Here is an 18,842-nt window from a genome sequence, read left to right on the forward strand (position 1 = left end):
AGTGGGAATTGTTACCCTTTACAAAATATTCGTAACACTGGGAGAGGATATGAAATTGTTTCAAACAGCAAATAAAGCCCAGTACAACAGCACTGCTCTTGAGACTCTTCTGAGGATTGGTTTTCATTTAATGTTCTGTCTCTTGACTCTGGGTTGTAGTTGTAGACAAAGTGTTGCTTCTGTTCCACCCCTCCTTTCTTCTACCACAGTTTGTCATACTTGAAAGGCATTTCTCTCATGACCATAATTGCAAAATGGATCTTGGAGAGCAGCAGACGTGGCACTTGCCTTGTGGAGTAAAAGCTGCATTGGCTTTTTTATTTTGTTTGGTAAATTCTCACAAATGAGGGTTGGACTTGCACAGCAGAGCAGTCTCTGTCTTAATCCACGTGTCTTGCACCTCTAGAGAAAAATCACCATGTGAAGAGCAGAGGGGTGGGGTTTTTATGTCCCATCTCTGCATAACTCGAGGGGTGTTTGGTCAGCAAGGGTCACTTGGTGCTTTTGGGCGTGGAGTGAGATACTGCACATACTTACGCAGGGCTGCCACAGCCCTGGAAGTGTCCAAGGCCAGGCTGGGCAGGGCTTGGAGCAACCTGGGACAGAGGACGGTGTCCCATGGCAGGAGTTGGGGTTTGAGGTCCCTTCCAAGCCAAATGATTCTGCGATGTGGCTGTGTCAGCTCTCCTTTCCGGCTGAAGGAGTTAATCATGGCACTGGAGAGGGATGGAGGGCAAGAGGAAGGCTCCTGGCAGCTGGGACAGAGCGTGGGCACTCTGGCTCACTCCTGGAGGTTGCAGCAGCAGCAGCAGGCGTGGGCTGAAACACGAGGATGCTCCGTTTGGGGGGAGAAGACATTTTCCAGCAGCGTTTTGCCGCTCGTCACTTCAAAACAGTGGCAAAAACGAGGCTGTGCCGGTCAGGACAACCCCAGCTCCGTGGCAAGGGGAGAGTTTTGTCCTCGGTGTCGTGTCATGGAGCTGTGCACCCTGCAAATGATGACCATCATCAAGGGAAGCTGTGTCCCTACAGTCCATCAAGAGCCGCAGAGCTAATGATGGGCTGGGCAGATAATCGGGGGAGAGTTAATTGTAAGGTTCGATATGGCATCTTGTCAGCAGAGATAAGTTGTCACGTTTTCCACTTGAGCTGAAACTAAATGATTGTAAAATAAGTTATGAGTGTCCTTGGGCCTGTCTGCCAGAATGATGGCTAAGAATACATTCCTGGCCCATCAGTCTCAAGCAGCCCGCTTGATATTTATGCGAACTGAATGTTATTTTATTCCCCCTCTAGTCATGCTTGTCAGCTTCCCGAGTGAAAAGTGAAACTGCTGCTTTGACTCATACTTCAAGTATTGAAGCTCGGAGAGGCTGCAGATTGTTATTATTATTACCAGTATTATATATTTTTTCGGGTGTGTGTTGAACATTGATGCCCGATTGGGAAGAACTAATGGCTGACATTGAGCGTGCGGGATGGCTGGAAAACAGCCCATCCCAGCCCAGTGGAATGCAGCTTATGAGTTCCAGTGCCTCTGTCAAAGCTGCTTGAGATGGGGAGTAATGAGGCGCTTGCTTTTTTAATTTGCCGTGCCTTTATCCTTGCCTTTTTTTTTTCCCCATCTTTTTTTCTTCTCTCTTTTTTTTTTTTTTTTTTTTTTTTAAATATATATTTAATAGTGCCGGCAGTGGTCGTCTGTTCTCAGGCGTGGTAATTGATACCAAATAAAATGCATTATTTGTATTCAGTCAGGAGGATGAAATTGCATTCAGCGGGCTGAAGCCTGAACTCATTTACAGTTTCCCCAAGCCCGAGCTTTCAGGAGCCCTCTTTTCAATTTGAAGAATACCTTGTCAGGCAAGGGAAGGAGTGGGAAATGGGAGAGCACAGCGTGGAAGCCTGGTGCCTTTTGATTGCTCATATTTTAAACCAGGGCAATGTTAAATAACTCCCATCCTCAAAGGGTGGGCTCGCAAAGCGGGGATCCGGGGGCAGCAGCGCGCCGGCGATACCAACTCGGCTCCGTTTATGAGGGACCATCCTTCCCTTGCTGGTTGAGGAGGAGGGAGAGCTCCAGGCTCCCACTTGAGAGCAGTTTGACCCAAGGACAGCAGGTTATTATCTGGAAGGGGCTGTGGATGACGAGGATTTACCACGGGAGGTTAATTCTTCAGCTCTCCGACGCCAGGCGTCAGCCCCGTACGTCCCTCATTTTTCAGAGCTCTCGAGCAGGTTTTGTTGGGGGGATTTATGGCCTGGAAATTAGACAGAGCTGCCACCAGTGTGTGGATCTAGCCTGATGGTTTTTAACAGGATGTATTCTGTGGTGGTGCCTCAGGATTGTGGGGTTTGATGGGTGCAGGGCATGGTGGCTGATGCTGCGGGTGCAGGAGGGGATGAACTCGGATGGGTTTGATTGTTTAGAAGGTGAAAGCTGGGAATGGTGGGGGAGGGAAAGTGAAGCATTTTGAATCATAGAATCCCAGAAAGGTTTGTGTTGGAAGGAGCATTAAACATCACCTAGTTCTAACACCTCAGAGAGGGACACCTTCCACTAGCCCAGGTTGCTCCAAGCCCCATCCAGCCTGGCTTTGGGCACTCCTAGGGATGGGGCAGCCACGGTTTCTCTGGGCAACCTGGGGGTTTTCTCCTTCTTTTGAAGTACCACCAGTGGAAACCTCCAGAGTCAAGCTGGAGGTCACTGCTTGGGACTGGAACAACCCTCTTGCACCTGTGCTCATCCCTTTGTGTTTCTGGCACCCTCTTCTGCATCTTCTCTCTGTGCCATGGATGGCTGAGAGAATTCCCACCAGGATTTTCACCTGGGTTTGCCTTCCTCCTCTCCTGGAGAGACAGCAAACTCTGCCAGGAGAGCCACTTGCACCAGTTGTGGGTCAGATCCTTAAAATCTCCTACACTGATACAGAGTGAATACATTCCCATGATTCCCTTTCGGGGTTAAATTCTTGGGAACTGGTTTCAAGCTAGTGGATGTAGGGAAAAGAACAGAAATCCTTAATATAAAGATTAATGTTTGGTTTGGTCTCTGTTGCCAGGCAATTAGCTACATAATTTATCCCCCACTAATAACTTAGAGCACAACTGTGCTTAGGGGGTAATTAGTAAATAAACTTTTTTAGGAGGGAAAAGAAACCAAAATAAGTTGGCTTTTGTCAAATAGGCAGTTCTGTGGGAATTTAACTATGCAAAAGGAATCTAAAGCTGTTTTTTTAATGTTTGGCTTGATATTTTTCTGACATATTAAGTTAAATGCACTCCTGTTATTACACTTAAGCTTTATAATAAGGATTTTTATTCTTTTTCCCTGTGTCTGCTATTCTGAAACCAATCATCAAGTATTTAACCCCAAAAGACAATCATGGGAATGTATTTGCTGAATATCTGTCTGGGAGATTTTAAGGATATGGCACATAAATGTAGTCCTGATACTGCACTAAGGTGCAATATGGTATTTAAGCAAGGTTCTGGAAATGGCTTCACTTTCCATAATAGCAAGCACTTTCCTTTAAGTGTAGGTTTTATGTGGAATTTTATAATTAAAATCCAAACCAAGACAGTAATTAAACAAAAATCATATTACCAACCTTGGGGGGAAATCCTGGATTAAGGTTACTTGAATATTTACTGTGTGGAAAAACCCAGTTCTTAAAATTGTTGGAGTTAATAAAGCAGGAAACTGAACAGAGTAATGTAGATTATTTATTTTCATTGGGAGCAGGTAGGAAGTGACCCTTTATCACACAATTATTACCTGTACCAGGTGCACATTACTTGCCTTATCTTCCCACCTTTATTGCCATCACCACCTTTTCAGTGGGTGTCTGTCTGATATCAATGACAGCAGAGAACATCCAGAGGATGTAGGGTTATCTCTGATGATGTATTAAAATGCCCAAGTGTTACACAAATTAATTTGGGGCTAGGGAAGATCTTTGGAGGAGGGGGTAATTGGAAGCAACAAAGTGCTTTCCCATTGTTTTTTACATTCCAGCTGGCCTGCTCCTAAAATTGCTGCTGAGTGCTGTTAATCTAACAGGACTTGAATCAGCACTTCAGCCAAGTTGGGGTTTTTTTGGAAAAAACCATGGATATTGTTTGGGGAATCTCCTGAAGGAGCTCAAGAACGTATCTGCCAACAGCCAGGGGTTGTAAGCTCAGATTCTAACAATCAACTCATTTCAATCTCACAGCACTTTGATCTTTTCTCCCCTCTTTTTTTCCCTCCCACCCAACTGCAGACACGGGCCTGGGAGATTCAGTGTGCTCCAGCCCCAGCATATCCAGCACCACCAGCCCCAAGCTGGATCCCCCTCCTTCCCCCCACGCCAACAGAAAGAAGCACCGCCGGAAGAAAAGCACAAGCAACTTCAAAGCTGATGGCATCTCGGGCACGGCTGAGGGTAGGTTCCAAATCAAAATCCAAGCCTGAATTTTGAAAATGCCGTTCCAAAGAGCGTTGTTAGCTCAGCACCAGCCTCGGCTCTGAATGCACGGGGGGAAAGAAAGGGAATTGTGAGAAATTAAAGTGTGAGCTTGTAAGGATGGAGCTGAAGCAGCTGAGGCATCACAGTGGTGAATTCAGCTGCCTGGAGTGTGTTTAGAACCTCTTTTTTTTTTTTTTTTTTTTTTTCATAAATCAGAGTACCCAAGTTAATATGAAGCATCATTAGGTGTTGAGGTAAGGAAGAGGCACACTTGGAAGGTTAACAAGGAGGAAAAATTCAGGTTCACTCCGTAGCCCACGGATCACGTCAGAACTTGTGTATTTTTTTCAGTATTATTAAATCTTGTGTTATCACATCTCCTTAGGCACATCCTGAGCTCTAGAATGGCCAACACTTCTGATGCCTGTCATTGTTTGAATATTCAGCTGCTTGTGGAAAGCTTGTGTTATTTGAGGATAAAAGGGAAAAGGGGAGAGTTTAAATGTTTGGGTTCTTTTTTTTACAAGCCAGAAAGCAAAAGCCAAAAAGAACTTCTTTTTCTCCCTTAACTTAGCTTACTATTTCCACACTGCTGTAGCTGTTCAATGCCCTTCTGAAGGGGTAACAATGTGTACAGGAGCCAGGTATGATATAAAACATGCTTGCAGCTTTAGAAAAGAAGAAAAGAAACATGCTAGGATTCAACCAAAAGAGCTCCAGAAAAAGAAAGATGAACAAGGGTGGTTGGAGGGCTCAGAAACTGGGGAGTCAACACATAGGAGAGATGAAAAAGGGAGACAATGGAATAACATTGTGGGAAAAGGGGAGTGTTGAGTAAGAAAAAGATGTGGTTGTAAGCATGGGAGGGTAAAAAACAGCTAATTCAGTATCAAAGAATGTTGGAACAAGTTCTGAAAAAAGGATGACAATTGCAGACAGCTGAAGAGACATTAAAAATAGATGTGATAATAGTATACAACTGAGAAGGGGCATGTTAACTACTACTTAGTCATCCTTATTTTCCATTTATTTAATTTCTCAATTGCACTTCTATCACATCCGGAATTTATTTCCCCAGCTATCTATACAAATCCTTTTTTAAAAAGCCATCAGCTTTTTTTCATAACAGCTCCTGTTGTGTTCTCTTTCCAGTCATTTAACTATCTTTGCTGTTAGTTTCCCCCTAGTTTATGGCCCGAAGCCAAATTTTAGTTCAACCTTTCATTTTTAATTTGTCCTTTTTTTATTATTTTTCTTTTAAAGAAGCCCTTTTACGCCACTTATTTTCAAACCTCAATGGCAAATTACAGAGGGGATTTTTCAGAGCGTTCACCATTGGCCCAAGAATATTTTGTTGAAGTCAATATGAATCAAGACCAGCTGGATATCGAGAGCCTTTGAAAAATCTCTTTCTGAGCAGTTAATAGGTGGATGTTTTCTTTCTCCTGGGGAGATTGTTTTCACAAGGCACTGGAGCTGGAGTCTGTGTGGTCCTGGGCTGCAGGCACAGACCCAGAGGGAACAGTTTGCACTTGGCTCTCTTCTCCCTGGTGTCCCTGTTCTGCTTGCAGAGTCCATCCTTCATCATCCTCTGTTTCCTCTTCCTCTTCTCCTTGTCTTCCAGCATCACACCGTGTTACCTGACATCCTCTTGCAATCCTCTTGCAGTAACTCAACAAAATTGTCCCCTCTCATAGGAATTGGATCAATGTGCTTCCAGAAAGGCAGGAAGTTGTTGGCAAGCAGCAGCTCAGTAACACACAGGGAGCCTCAGAGGGCGTAGAATCATTGAGGGTGGAAAAGCCCTCTGAGATCATCCAGTCCAACCATTCCCCCAGCACTGCCAAGGCCACCACTAATCCCTGTCCCCAGGTGTCACATCCACACATCTTCTAAATCCCCCCTGGGATGAGGACTCCCCTGCTGCCCTGAGCAGCTGTGCCAGGGCTGGACAGCCCTTGCTGTGCAGAAATATTCCCCAGTTTCCACCCTGAGCCTCCCCTGGCCCTGCCTGAGGCCATTCCCTCTCCTCCTGTCCCTGTTCCCTCACAGCCCAACCCCCCTGGCTGTCCCCTCCTGTCAGGAGCTGTGCAGAGCCACAAGGGCCCCCTGAGCCTCCTTTTCTCCAGGCTGAGCCCCTTCCCAGCTCTCTCAGTTGCTCCTCCTGCTCCAGCCCCTTTCCAGCTCCCTCAGCCTCTCCTGGGGCTCCAGCCCCTTCCCCAACTCCATGCCGTCCTCTGGACGTGCTCCTACAGTGCCAACCCCTCCTTTTGCAGTGTTTGTACCTCTGTATGAGCCCCTCAGCTTCCTTTCACCTGCTTCTTCTCGCATGTCTTCTGAGGTGAGCACCCTGCTCTGTTTGGGACTTGCCAGCTGTGTCTCAGGAGGGCCTCAGTGGTCCTTGAATTCTTTAATTTTGCACCATCTCTTCAAAGCACAGCCCTGCTGCTGAAAAGCAGCGCTTTGGCCACAAGAGCAGAGTGAGGAGTTTCCGGGCAGGGCTCTGGGCATCCCAGGGCTCTGGGCATCCTTCAGCAGACATCTAATCTGGCTGGTCCTTGAATCCTTGGCGGGGCTGGGAGGGGATGGCTGACAGCGAGGACAGGCAGCCTCGTCCGTCAGCGGGAGCTGAAGGAGAAGGCAATGAGGCGTGCCCCAGCTCCCTGTCCTTTAGGAGAAGGGCGTCTCACAAAGAGTGATAGTGGCTGGAGATTGCCAGTGAGGACGTCCTAGCAAGACTCAGAAAGGCTGGGGGGGCTGCCCTTCCCAAATCCTGGCAGCCTTTGGGTTTTCTGGGACTTGCGTTGGTGCAAGGCAGAGCCATCGAGTCGTTGAGGTTGGAAAAGGCCTCAAGAATCCTCGAGTCCAGCCAGTTCAGGCTGTTCTGGGTGTTTTCTCCAAGCAGTTGAATGTCAGAGGAGTTTAGGTTGGATCTCAGGGAAAGGTTCTTCCCCCAGAGGGTGCAGGGAATGGTCTCAGCCCCAAGGCTGCCAGAACTCCAGGAGGACTTGGGTACCACTCCCAGGGATGCCCACGGTGAGATTGTTGGGGTGTCTGTGCAGGGCCAGGAGTTGGATCAGTGATCCTTGTGGGTGCTTTGCAACTCTGGCTACCCCATGATTCTATGATTTCCACATCTGTCTTGCACTTCAAAGCAGTTTTCAGTTCCAGTTATTTCCTAGTTCTCCAGTGCTTGGCTACAAATCTGTCCAGTGACCTAAAAAATTCCCTTGGGGATTTTTCTTCCCCCACCATAACGTAGATTTGCACCCTCAGAGGATTACTGCACTTGTGAAGACCACAAATCCAAAATAGGCCGTCAAAGGTGTTATGGGAGATGCAAACACTTTGATCAAAGCTTTTTGAGATGCTGCAAATGAGCTCCAGAAACCTGTGGTGATAATTGTGGGAGAACCATGGTCTTCCTTCTGGAAATCCCTGGCTCCATGCGCAGAGGAGGAGGAGGAGGAGGATCCTCCTGCAGTCACTGTTCTCAGGCAGGTACAATGGATCAGAGTTAAATGGTGTGGGTAATTCTAGATTTTGTGTTGCCTTCCTTTGGCTCCAGGCACGTTTCAGGTGTCGCTTTCAAACAGGAATTCTGAGTTCCTTCATTTTCGTCTGCACCAAAGCTGAGGTGTTCAATGAGGTTTAAATCTGGGCTTCAGCAAACTGGAGCGTTTTTACTGCACTTTGCAGGGCTTTTTTCCCCTCCTTGAACATGCCTGCTTTGATCATTGACCTCTGCCCAAGTATTCAGATATCATGATGATGGACACTGAGCTCAGGGTGGTTCACCAATTCCAAGGCCTGGTGCTCATCCCTTTTATGCCCTTCCATAAAGGTCATGCTGATTCTTCTCTCTCCACACTATCTGCACATGCACAGCCCTCTCTTTCTGGGATGGGTTCTTTCATCTCACTTGGTTTATCTTTCTGCAGCTTTTCTGAGACAATGCTCACAGCAACACAAATGCTGAAGCACCTGCGCTGCACTTGGATGGAAATTAAAATTCCATTCCTATTTCAGAAAATCAGATTCTTGTGATTTTTTTTTTTCCCAGGGAGAAGTTTTTCAGTTCTCTGTGCAGAACTTGTCACTGAAAAAAAATCCCTCGGTGTTTTTGAGGGTAGCAGCAGGAATGCTTACATTAGGCAAGGTGCCAGCAACCAGCAGTTTTTTCCCCACCATGCTGCCTGAAGTTGCTCGGAGCAGGATTAGACAGAGCTGTGTTTCAAAGAGGAATGGCTGCTCAGAGCCTCATCTATTTGGGTCCCCTTGTGCTGCTGCACCTCCTGGAACAGCCAGGGATAATAGGAAGGCTTTTCGGCTGGAAAACAAGCAGAAAAATTAAAAAGCTTTCTTGGAAATACTCTTCACAGAAAGATCTTTCCCAGTGTTTATTTTTCTTACTCTTGTTAGTTTAAAAGCTTCATGGCTGTGCCAGCTTGAGCCTGCCTCCCCTCCATCCATCTCTGGGATTTTAGGAAAGCCCCAGGCTGCCTTCAGCACTGGGACCATCCCTGCTCTCCAAGCTTTTCATTAACAGGAGATCCAGCCAGTGTGTGCTGTAGGGCCAGTGGGCTGGGTACATCCACTCCTTCCCTTAGGCAGACCATGGGATCATGGACTGGGCTGGGTTGGAAGGAACCTCAAAGCCCATCCATGCCACCCCCTGGGGTGGGACAGGGGCAGGGACCCCTTCCACTGTCCCAGGCTGCTCCAAACTCCATCCAACCTGGCCTTGGACACTTCAGGGATCCAGGGGCAGCCACAGCTTCTCTGGGCACCCTGTGCCAGGGCCTGCCCACCCTCAGAGGGAAGAGAATTCATCTCCTCTCTCAGCATCCTGGGGCAAACCCCTCCGGCTCCGCGTCCGTGCGCGCAGGTGGAGCTGGGAAACGGCGCTTGAGGAGCAGCAAGTGTGCTCAGCAACTTCAGGAAGACTTTCCAAGCTCTCTGAAACCCGTGTTCTTCTTCATCATTTGTTTCTAAAGAGGTTTTGAAGGACAAAGAAGTACCTTTTATGTTTCTTCTCAGAACTGTTTTCTTAACACAAAGGTATTTGTTCTCTGCCCCTTGTGCAGTAATTGCTTTTCCTGGTGCTTTGCTGCTCTGTGCAGTCCAGACCCAACTCCAGGTTTACACTTTCTGGCTTTTAGCTAAAGGATGAACTCCACTTTACTGAGAAATCCTTTTTTATTTTTTTTTTAATTTTCCTGGGGTAAAGTAGGAAAGGTATTTTTAAAAACCCTTATTTTTTAAAAGCACACACGTTTTGTGTCGCTGTGTGTTGAAAATCAGCCCTGGTTAAGCAAGAAATTAAAATATATTTGTTTATTTTCTGTGGATGGAAGAACAAGGTTTAGTGGCACTTCTCATTTGTTCTTTTAGCAATAAGCAAAACCCATCAGTGCTTTCAGCTGGTGTCTCCCTGTGTCCCTGTCAGCCACCCCACAAACAGAATGACAAGGTGAATTAGAGAAATGCCATTCTCTGTATAACACCTGAAATTTTGCTTTTTTTAAGTGAAAAAATCAGAAGCAATACAGGGGCTCACTGAAATGCATGGAAAAGCTGTGGGCATTTCCCCTGCAGTCTCCCACCCTAAGCTTCCTGAGCATCCTGGTGATTTACCTGCTGGCGTCATACCATGAGGTGATTTAAATATTCTTGGTACCACATTGTGGTGTCCTCCAACAACTGTAACATACATTTCCTTGGGTACAGTATTCAGCAAGTGTGGTGGCCACACTGAACTAAAAATTTCTATTTCTCTAAGCATGTTTAAAAAAAAAATGTCCTTTGGGATTTTTGGAGTTCTAGTGGAAACAACTCAAGAAGCAAAAGTGGGAGAGCAAATTCTTTGACAGATGGACTTGACATTTTTAATGGTAATACTGACTTATCATACACTGAATTAAGCACCCTGATGAAGGAGGGTATTTTTACTTGCAGCTCTTAGATATATATATTTAATTTTTTTTTTTGGCTTTTTATGGTCTGGAAGAAACCTTCTGACATTGTCAGAGGACAGCATGTTCACAAACCTTTCCAGCACAAAAAGCCACAGCGTCGTCGCCGCCTTTTCTCTGAAATGTAATATCTTGACCTGCAGCTGCAGCAAGGGCAAAAGCACTCACCTATTAAAGAGTTTGTAACCTTTGGAATCCAATCCATTGGATGTCGAGGTCCTTGGATGGATTGTGTTGCTTGAAGTGATGCCCAGAACTGAGCTGCCACCAAAACTTCTTCAAGGAAAGTCTGTTTGCAGTCCATTAGAGGATAATTAAGTGTACAGCAAACAGGTGTTGCCCATGAAGGAATGCCACAAAAGTTATTCCTGGTGATATTGCCATCCTAATTACTTTAGCTGGGCCCTATCAATCAGCTGTCAATAATTACAGCCTGCTGTGTGATGATACTGGGGTACAGCAACAACACAAAGTCTGGGGATGAATAAGGAGGGGAAAACAGTAATTCCTTAATAATATCCTGCCTTTTTTTTTTCTGTTATACTCTCCTTAAAATGACAAGAGGTATCTTAAGCTTTTCCCCTCTAAAACGTAAAGACATAAATGCAAAATTTAAAATCCCAAATGCAGACCCAAATCCCACAGAAGAGGAGTATGTTCCCATCCTGTTGTGCAGTATTTCTGTGCATCTTCTGATAAAGGGTTTAGTGACAGCAGGTTTTGCTTCTATTTCTGGCCTCTTTAAGTGCCTGAAGTTTTAGGAAGTAAGTGTTCATAGTTTTAAAAAATATTCAGGGCTTAAGGAGAGAGCGATACAGAAGTGGCATTTTGCCTGCAATGCTGAATGAAGAAAAGAAGCATTTATTTGGAACTGGAGGGGTTGGCAGGATGAGCAGATTCCTAGGGAGGTTGGGGGGTTTTAAATAGGCTTGTAATGCATTTAGGGTTACTGCTGAATTCTTTTTGTGTACAATTTGTTGGTCATCGTGTCATTTGTGTGGTCTTCCTGTACATGAAGCATTTCAGGAACTGCAGCAAATGACATTTTGCTAAATTTCATACTGGATAAAAAAAAACCCAAAAAACCAAAAAAAAAAACAAACAAACAAAAAAAAAAACCCACCAAAAAACCCCCACAGCACTTCCTAAACCTGGGATTTAATTAGTTTGCTTTCAGTGAGATTTTAGGAGTGTGTTTAGTTAAGTATTTGCATGTTTATTTTGTAGATTATCTCAGAAGAGTTGTAAGCCTCCCCTGACCAACCATTCTCTGCTCTAGCTGCTTTTTAGGAAACTATTTCTTTAAACACCTCCCAAAACAAAGCAGGTCTTAGGGTTTAGTTGGCATTAAAAATGAGCAAAATGCCTAGCTGTGTTTTTCCTGCCTGCAAGAGAACTTCAAGAAGAAAACCCAGCAGTGTGTGCCCATGTCTGTTGTCTGTAACGCCAGATGCTTGTTTGGGCATCTGTGAGTTTTATCACCTCTCCCTGTCAAAACACTCCGGGGCTCTAATTCCACCCATCAGCTGGGACTTCATCCACAGGAATCTCAGTCCTGGCAGAGGGCTGTGCAGGAGGAGGCAGGAGGGCAGAAATTAAAAAATCCAGCCCGGATCTTCAGAGCCTGGCTTTCAACCAAGGCAGAAAGGTCACTTGTTGGGAATCCTCGAGCCTCGGCTGCCACAGCCTCTCTGACATGAAAGAGCTGCTGCTGCAAGACACTTATGTTGATGCTGAGGAGTGAAAGACAAGGGAGGTGAAGCTCATCTATTGTTTTAACCTACTTCATTGCAGGCTAAACAAGTTGAAAGAGTCCTGCTTCCTTTCAGAAGCTGGGGTCGGGAGAGGCGGCCGGTTCCGCCCACCTGGTTGAAAGGAAAAATGTCACAGTGGTGGTCAGCAGGAAAAGGGATTCTGGAGAGGATGAGGCCTGGGATGAATTGGTGGTGGTTGCACACACTGGCACATCTGGAGAGAGAGAGAATGATAGCACTTTATTTTATTTTTGACGTTTCCCTAAAAATTAGTCCCGTTTTGAGCAGTGCGACAGCAGAAGAGCTCGCTGGGTATCCAGTGCCACACTGGGATTTGGCCTGATTTTTTGGGGGAAGGAAGTTTTGAGCAGCTTTGTAACTGAGTGAAAACAAGTGAGACCGTAGCATTTCGCTGGCTTTGGGTAATTAGTGTCCTCAGCAATGTGCTGCCAGCTTGACACAGAGACCTTGGTTATGAAAACGGTTCCTGATGTCCACAAGGTGATGTGTGCAGAGGTAGCAATGAGTGTTTGTAAAATGTTAATCCTGCTAGAGAGGTTAGTAGTTCTGTTCCTTAAATAAGAATGTCTGTTCTACAAGTGCCTTCCAGTTTTTCTGGAGTGCAGGGCAATTTCATTTCGTTATGGGCCTAGATACCTAAATTAAAATACCATAAAATCAGGTGATTATGTATGATAAAGCTACAGCCAAAGAAAAGGCTAAAATCTGGTAACTGTGCTCAGTATAGCTTTGTTCTCCTGCTCATCTCTCAAGGCAAATTGTCACAATTTCAATAAACAGGGTGTTTTGGTGTAGAAGGATGATCTAGTTTCTGAAGGATGCCTGTGTATTTGGACTCATCATCTTGTTGGAAATGACCTACCAGTGGGAAACAGCTTTCTTTAAAGAGTGCAAGTCCTAAATAATTCCCTACAGAGGCCTTGGTTGTGGAGGTTTGCCGTGGATAGCTCAGTCCTGGAATTCAAGGGGGATTGTGTCAGGTCTGATCTACCCAAGGCTTATTAAACCTATCAGCTCTTGGCTTATAAAAGCTCATAATCCAGAGGTACACACAGAACAGTAACAGGGCATGACTTCCTTTTTAGTTGCAAACTCCTGCATTTCAATCAATTATGGATTTTATAACAACCTGTAGATCAAGACATATTTACCTGTAAACCAAGAAATATGTGTGCCCCTTATTGTTTTGATTCTTTGTCAAAGTGTTTGTGACATCTTTTAAAAAACACTTCCAAAACTGAGGAGAGTGGTGATAAATATGAACAATTGTACTAATATATGGGTGAATATACACATATTGGCTGCAGACTGAAAGAGTAAGTTCAGGTCAGATGTTGGGAAGGAATTCTCCCCTATGAGGGTGGGCAGGCCCTGGCACAGGGTGCCCAGAGAAGCTGTGGCTGCCCCTGGATCCCTGGAAGTGTCCCAGGCCAGTTTGGGCAGGGCTTGGAGCAACCTGGGACAGTGGAAGGTGTCCCTGCCATGGCAGGGGTAGGACAAGATGGGCTTTGGGGTCCCTTCCAACCCAAACCATTCTGGGATTCTGTGGAAAGGGAGTGTTCTCATGCAGTGATGATGTTCAAAGGGTAGGGTGGAGGAGCAGTGTCCCGGTAGAATGTGTTTGAAAGAGAACAATCCATGAGGATGGGGTTATCCATAGGAACAGCAAGTGGAGAACGCTGGGATTAATCTGCTGTAGGTGGAGCTGCTGGAGGTGATGGGAGGTGCCAGGCCTGCAGGAGGTGATGGAGTGCTGTAGGTGGGTGTTGCTGGAGATGTGGGCAGGGTGGACTTTCCCTTCCCCTTAAGCAATTGTCCTATCCCTGGAGCCTGCTCCAGTTCAAAGCCATGACTGGAGCCGTTCCAGTTCCCATGCTTTGTGGTATTGATGTCATCCCTGTAACGGTGATGCTGAGCTCTTTATTTCCAGCCCCTGGCCTGTCAGTCATTTCAAACCCAAGTTGTTTTGTCAAGTTTTAAGCCTTACATCAGCTGAAGTCCCCGCTGTAGATCTACGTGCCCTGTGTGAGGTTTCAGTGCTGAGCTTGCTGTTATGTTTATTTTATACCCAGTGCTTTAATCTCCTGTTTTCTGTCCCTCCACCTTTCTCTTTACAGACCAGTTACTTGTGATAGATGTTATGCATCATATGTGGTGTGTAACTGCAGGAAGCAGTAGGTAAAAAGGGAAACTTGAACAGGCCTCATCATTGACATTTTCCACCAGTTCCCCCCCCGACTCTAAAAAAGAAAAAAAAAAAATTAATAAAGGTTTCTTTTGTGAGCGTGAGCTGGAGAAAATTGGCCATTTGTCTGTGAGGTAATAGGCTTTGGGATAATATGAAAATCTATCAAATGATTAAATTCAATGACATTAAATCACAATTCATGAAAGGAGAATACTGCACAGTTTAATTCTATTTAATTTTTGAGGGGGGAAAAGAAAAAGCCCTTAAAAAAAAAAAAATTGTTTGAGTTTCTCTTAAGCTGATTTCTCTGTGCTCTTTCTTAAAAGTGCCTTTCTAGTTGCCACACAGTGATGTGATCATTATCTGTCACCTCGTCGCCTTGCTGCCTCAACACGCAGTAAAATACAAAAAAAAAAAAAAAAAAAAAAGAGGGAGAGAGGGAGGGAAAAAAAAAAAAGGAAGACCAGAGGAGCTTGTGAAGTATGACTTCCTATCCCAAGACTCATTGCCTGCGATTCGTAGCGCTTGACAGTAATGATCTTATTACAGTACTCTGGACCTTGAAGAGATTTCATGAGGAGAGCGGGGACGCGGCTCCTCCGTGTAATCAAGTGGCGCTGAATATTCCACGCGGTTTTGATCACACACTGATTGGGCACAGTTTTAGCCCATCTTCCAGTCAATTATGCATGGCCCCTCGTGCTCCTGTGATAGTCAGAAACATTGATGGCTGTTGTCTGGGGCTGGGGGGGGGAGGCTGGCAGCCAGCCAGGGGTTTGAAGTGCAGTCATTCCGGGAGAAGTGCTTTTTAGTTGGAATTGATTACCTTTCTTTGGGTTTTTGCTTAATGGCAAAACTGTATTGGAGAGGGCTTCAGGTGAAAAATGGCCGTATTAGCCATTTAGAGGAGCTGAACTCCTAGTCAATTTTTAGCTTTCCCCTGTTTCCATCTAATTTATATTTAATGATGTACCGTTTGATAATGTTTAAGATATTTCATTTCCAGTTGCTGCTGAGCACACATGTTGAGCACATGTTAAATGACAGCAGATCAGCATTCAGGTTTTAGGAATTAATCCAGTTTAACCTCCAGGCTGCCAGAACGTGTCTGTTTTGGCACCCGTGCCAGGAGACGTCGGGATTGTCCGCAAGAGGTGCGAAGCCGACGTTCCCGAGCTGGTAATGAGGATAAATCCCTGTGCTTTAAAACAGGCAAAGGCTCACTGGCCAGCTCCTTCGTTTAGATCCTCGTGTCTCAGGGGCTGATTAGGCTGCTGTTTATTTCTCCCCTATGAAAACATCGCATCTTCCTTCATTCAGACCCCTTCAAATGAAAATAAAATCATTTAAGCCGTGCCTGTTAAACTCCAGGTGCCAGAGGAGGGAATACTTAATTGTCAGTGATGCTTCTTGCTCAGTGCCACTACTCTGGTTTCTCACATTTGAATATCCTGCAATTCCTAAATTTTGGATGTGTGGTTCAAAGAGATGAGAGCAGGACTTTATAGTAAGCTGGAGTACAATGCTGTATTATCCATGCATCACATGAAGAGCTTATGTTTGGAATGTGCCAGGGGATGGAAAAAGACAATTAAAACTCTGCTCTGGTATCACCCCAAAATTTTAATCCCATTAATCAGTATCATTTTTCTCCACCTGCCTGAAATTCTTGCAGTTCTGTAAATTCCTGAAGGTGTTTCTGCCACTAAATGCTCCCCTCATGATACTGCCCCTCTTCTACTGCTTCCCTTTCATTTGGATTGTTTATTTGGTTTGGTTTTTTTCCTTAAAACTAAGCTCGAATTGACCACTCCCACCCCTAAAAGAGCAGCTTTAATTTAGTTTTTAAAATGTTTTGTCTGCTTTAAATCAGTTCTCACCTCCCACATACCCACATACCTCTCACCTCCCCAATTGAATAATTTGGTTACATAGGGGCCAGACCAGAATTCACAGCAAAAAAAAAAAAGTCATCTTGGTGGGTTTTTGCTCTTTGAAACAGAGCTTTGTTCCAATGATTTCGGGTTCAGCTATTGTCTGAAATTTCAGATCCTGGTTTTGGGGGCATTTGTGCCTATTTTGTGGTAACATTTTTCTACTTCCAGGCAGCCTGGAAGACCTATGAGGATCTTTTTTCCCCATCCTTTGGAAGAGAAGCTCCTCTGAGTCTGTATTTGCTGAGCTGTGTGTGCTCATCCCCTGGCCAGCAGCAGGGTTTGCCCACCCTGAGAGGGGGGAGCTTTGTCTCTGGGGGCTCTTGGTGCATCTTTGGTGCCCAAGTCATAATCAACCTGAAGGGCAGCTCTAAATTTTCCATCTTTGTCTCCATCAGGGAGGTAAAACCCTTGGGAAAAGTCAACTTTTCCCCATGAGAGGTGCTGTGGCCCTGCTGGCCCCACGGCCCCCTGGGCTCTCCAGGCACTGACAAGGCTTTGGTGCCTTCCCCACTGCTCCCAGTCCATGTCCTGGATCCATGTCCTGCACTCCTGGGAGTGGATGACACAGCCAGGCTGGAGTGGTTCTGCCCCTGCTTCCTTTGACAAGGAATTGGCAGCTCCAAGACTCTTCAGGCTCCCTCTTCTTTCAGCTCCTCCCTTTGGGACTTCAGTGGCTGCATACACAGTGTGCAGTGACCCTACAAGCTTTTCAAGGGGAAAATATTTTTTAAATAAGGATACTTTTTGAAAAATATATTGTTAAAGAAGGATATTTTACTATTTAAATCCTCATTTCAAAGTTGGAAGTGATGCTGGCTGGTTTGTGACCATCATAAACACAGGGGCTTTTCAAAAAACAAGACACCAAAGGGATCCAGCCCCTTTATAGACAACTTGAATGCTTTAACCAACATTTTTATACATAAAAGGGCAGTTCATGGTTTACTTAACCTTAAAATTGGAAGCAATATTATTACTTTGGGCTCAGCATCAGCATTGTCACACACATAATCACTGTTTGGTTGGCTGGCCACCGTTCAGTGCATGGCTTTGAATGGGCAGCCAGAAATAACTGCTTGCTTTTTTTATTGTAAATAAACACCATTTTATGGGGAGACCTGGTGTTTATCACAGGAATGACCCAGCAGTCTGAGCCTGGAAAGGTGGATGGGGAGGAAGTCTGGCAGTACTTACCCAGTGACTAATGTACATTTCCATCCTAAAACTAAGCTCTCATCCATGATAATAGTTCCCATTTGGAGATCCCTAAAATATTACTGAGGATTCCTGAAAAATTATTTTCAGAAAGACCCCACTTGCCAGGCAACATACCTGAGTTTCATAGAATAGTTAGGAGGCCTCAGTGTTTAATTAATAAATCATAGATTAATATGTGCTTAATGTTTTTAATAATAAGGTAAAATGTAAGTTAATGCTCACCAGATTACCTAAAGACTCTGGTGTGAGGATCCATAGTGATTATAAGGAGAATGTGAAAATTGATTAATTTTTAGTGATTTGTCAGCTGTAATCTTTATTTCTCAGTCTCTTTGTGTACAATTAGACACTGGTTTGTCCTGGCAAACTCATTAATAATTAGGTCACCACTGCTTATGGTTAAACTTTGGATCCCAAATGTGAAGTAAGAAGCTGAGCTTTGGTAACCTATAGAGGAATGGGATGTACTGGAATGATGGGGAGGTTTCCCTCTGTGGAAGGGGAGACCTGGGCTTCAATTTATGGTGTGATCATGGATATTTTTATTTTATTTTATTTCTTATTTCATTTCATTTTTAAGGGTGGACTAACAGAGCAGGTCTACATAGAATCCCAGAGTCAGAGAACATCAGGATCTCCTTCTCCAGAATTCCATATACACAAGGTTTTAAGTGCAGCCCTGTCATTTATTACTAACTAAAGAGTACAGGGTATGCCCAGAGCTGTTATGACATGTAAAAATAACTGTGGAGGAGGTTGGAAATAGGTCTTTGCTTTTCTCTTAAACATATTGATGATTACCTGCTGCCTTTAGTAATAAAAATATCAATACAGCTCATCATTCTTTCTTTAAGTTGTGGATATTATTGAAAAGCTATTCCCAGGGAACAGCTGACAACCCATTGGAAATACTTGTAAATAATCCATTAATAATGAACTCCTGAATCATGAATAATCTGTCCATAATGAACCTTGCTGCTTCCCCACATGGTGCTGGGGGTTTTTGGTTTTTTGGTTTTTTTTTTTTTGCCAGGAATACTTCTTTCTGTCTTTTTATTTCCTCCACAGCCTCTGAATGGAGGAGATGTTCCTTTTCCATATCATCAGGCCCCATAATTTGTCATAATGCTGCTCAATAGCTCGTCTGAAAAATGTGAAGGGACGCTGTCAGGGTTCTTAGGCACAAAGTTTAACCTGCAACACTTGTGGGAAAAAAAAAAAAAAAGAAAAAGAAGAAGAAAAGATTGACATAAACTGTCCCCCAGAGCCAGAATAAAATCCAAGATGGTTTTTTGAGCAGC

The 18,842-nt window shown here is 44.8% G+C and overlaps 1 protein-coding gene across 11 annotated transcripts in view; it reads left to right on the forward strand.

The window, feature by feature from the left end:
• AGAP1 (ArfGAP with GTPase domain, ankyrin repeat and PH domain 1) overlaps nt 1-18,842 on the forward strand; it is a 306,975-nt gene that overhangs the window by 225,084 nt on the left and 63,049 nt on the right. For all 11 annotated transcript variants that reach the window (XM_041399539.1, XM_041399540.1, XM_041399541.1 and 8 more), the window contains one exon: nt 4,263-4,424. In XM_041399539.1, coding sequence (XP_041255473.1) covers nt 4,263-4,424 — 162 coding nt within the window. The remainder of the gene's footprint in view (nt 1-4,262; nt 4,425-18,842) is intronic.

Source organism: Onychostruthus taczanowskii, unplaced genomic scaffold, assembly GCF_017590055.1.
Source record: "Onychostruthus taczanowskii isolate IOZ18803 unplaced genomic scaffold, ASM1759005v1 scaffold164, whole genome shotgun sequence".
Lineage (NCBI taxonomy): Eukaryota > Metazoa > Chordata > Aves > Passeriformes > Passeridae > Onychostruthus > Onychostruthus taczanowskii.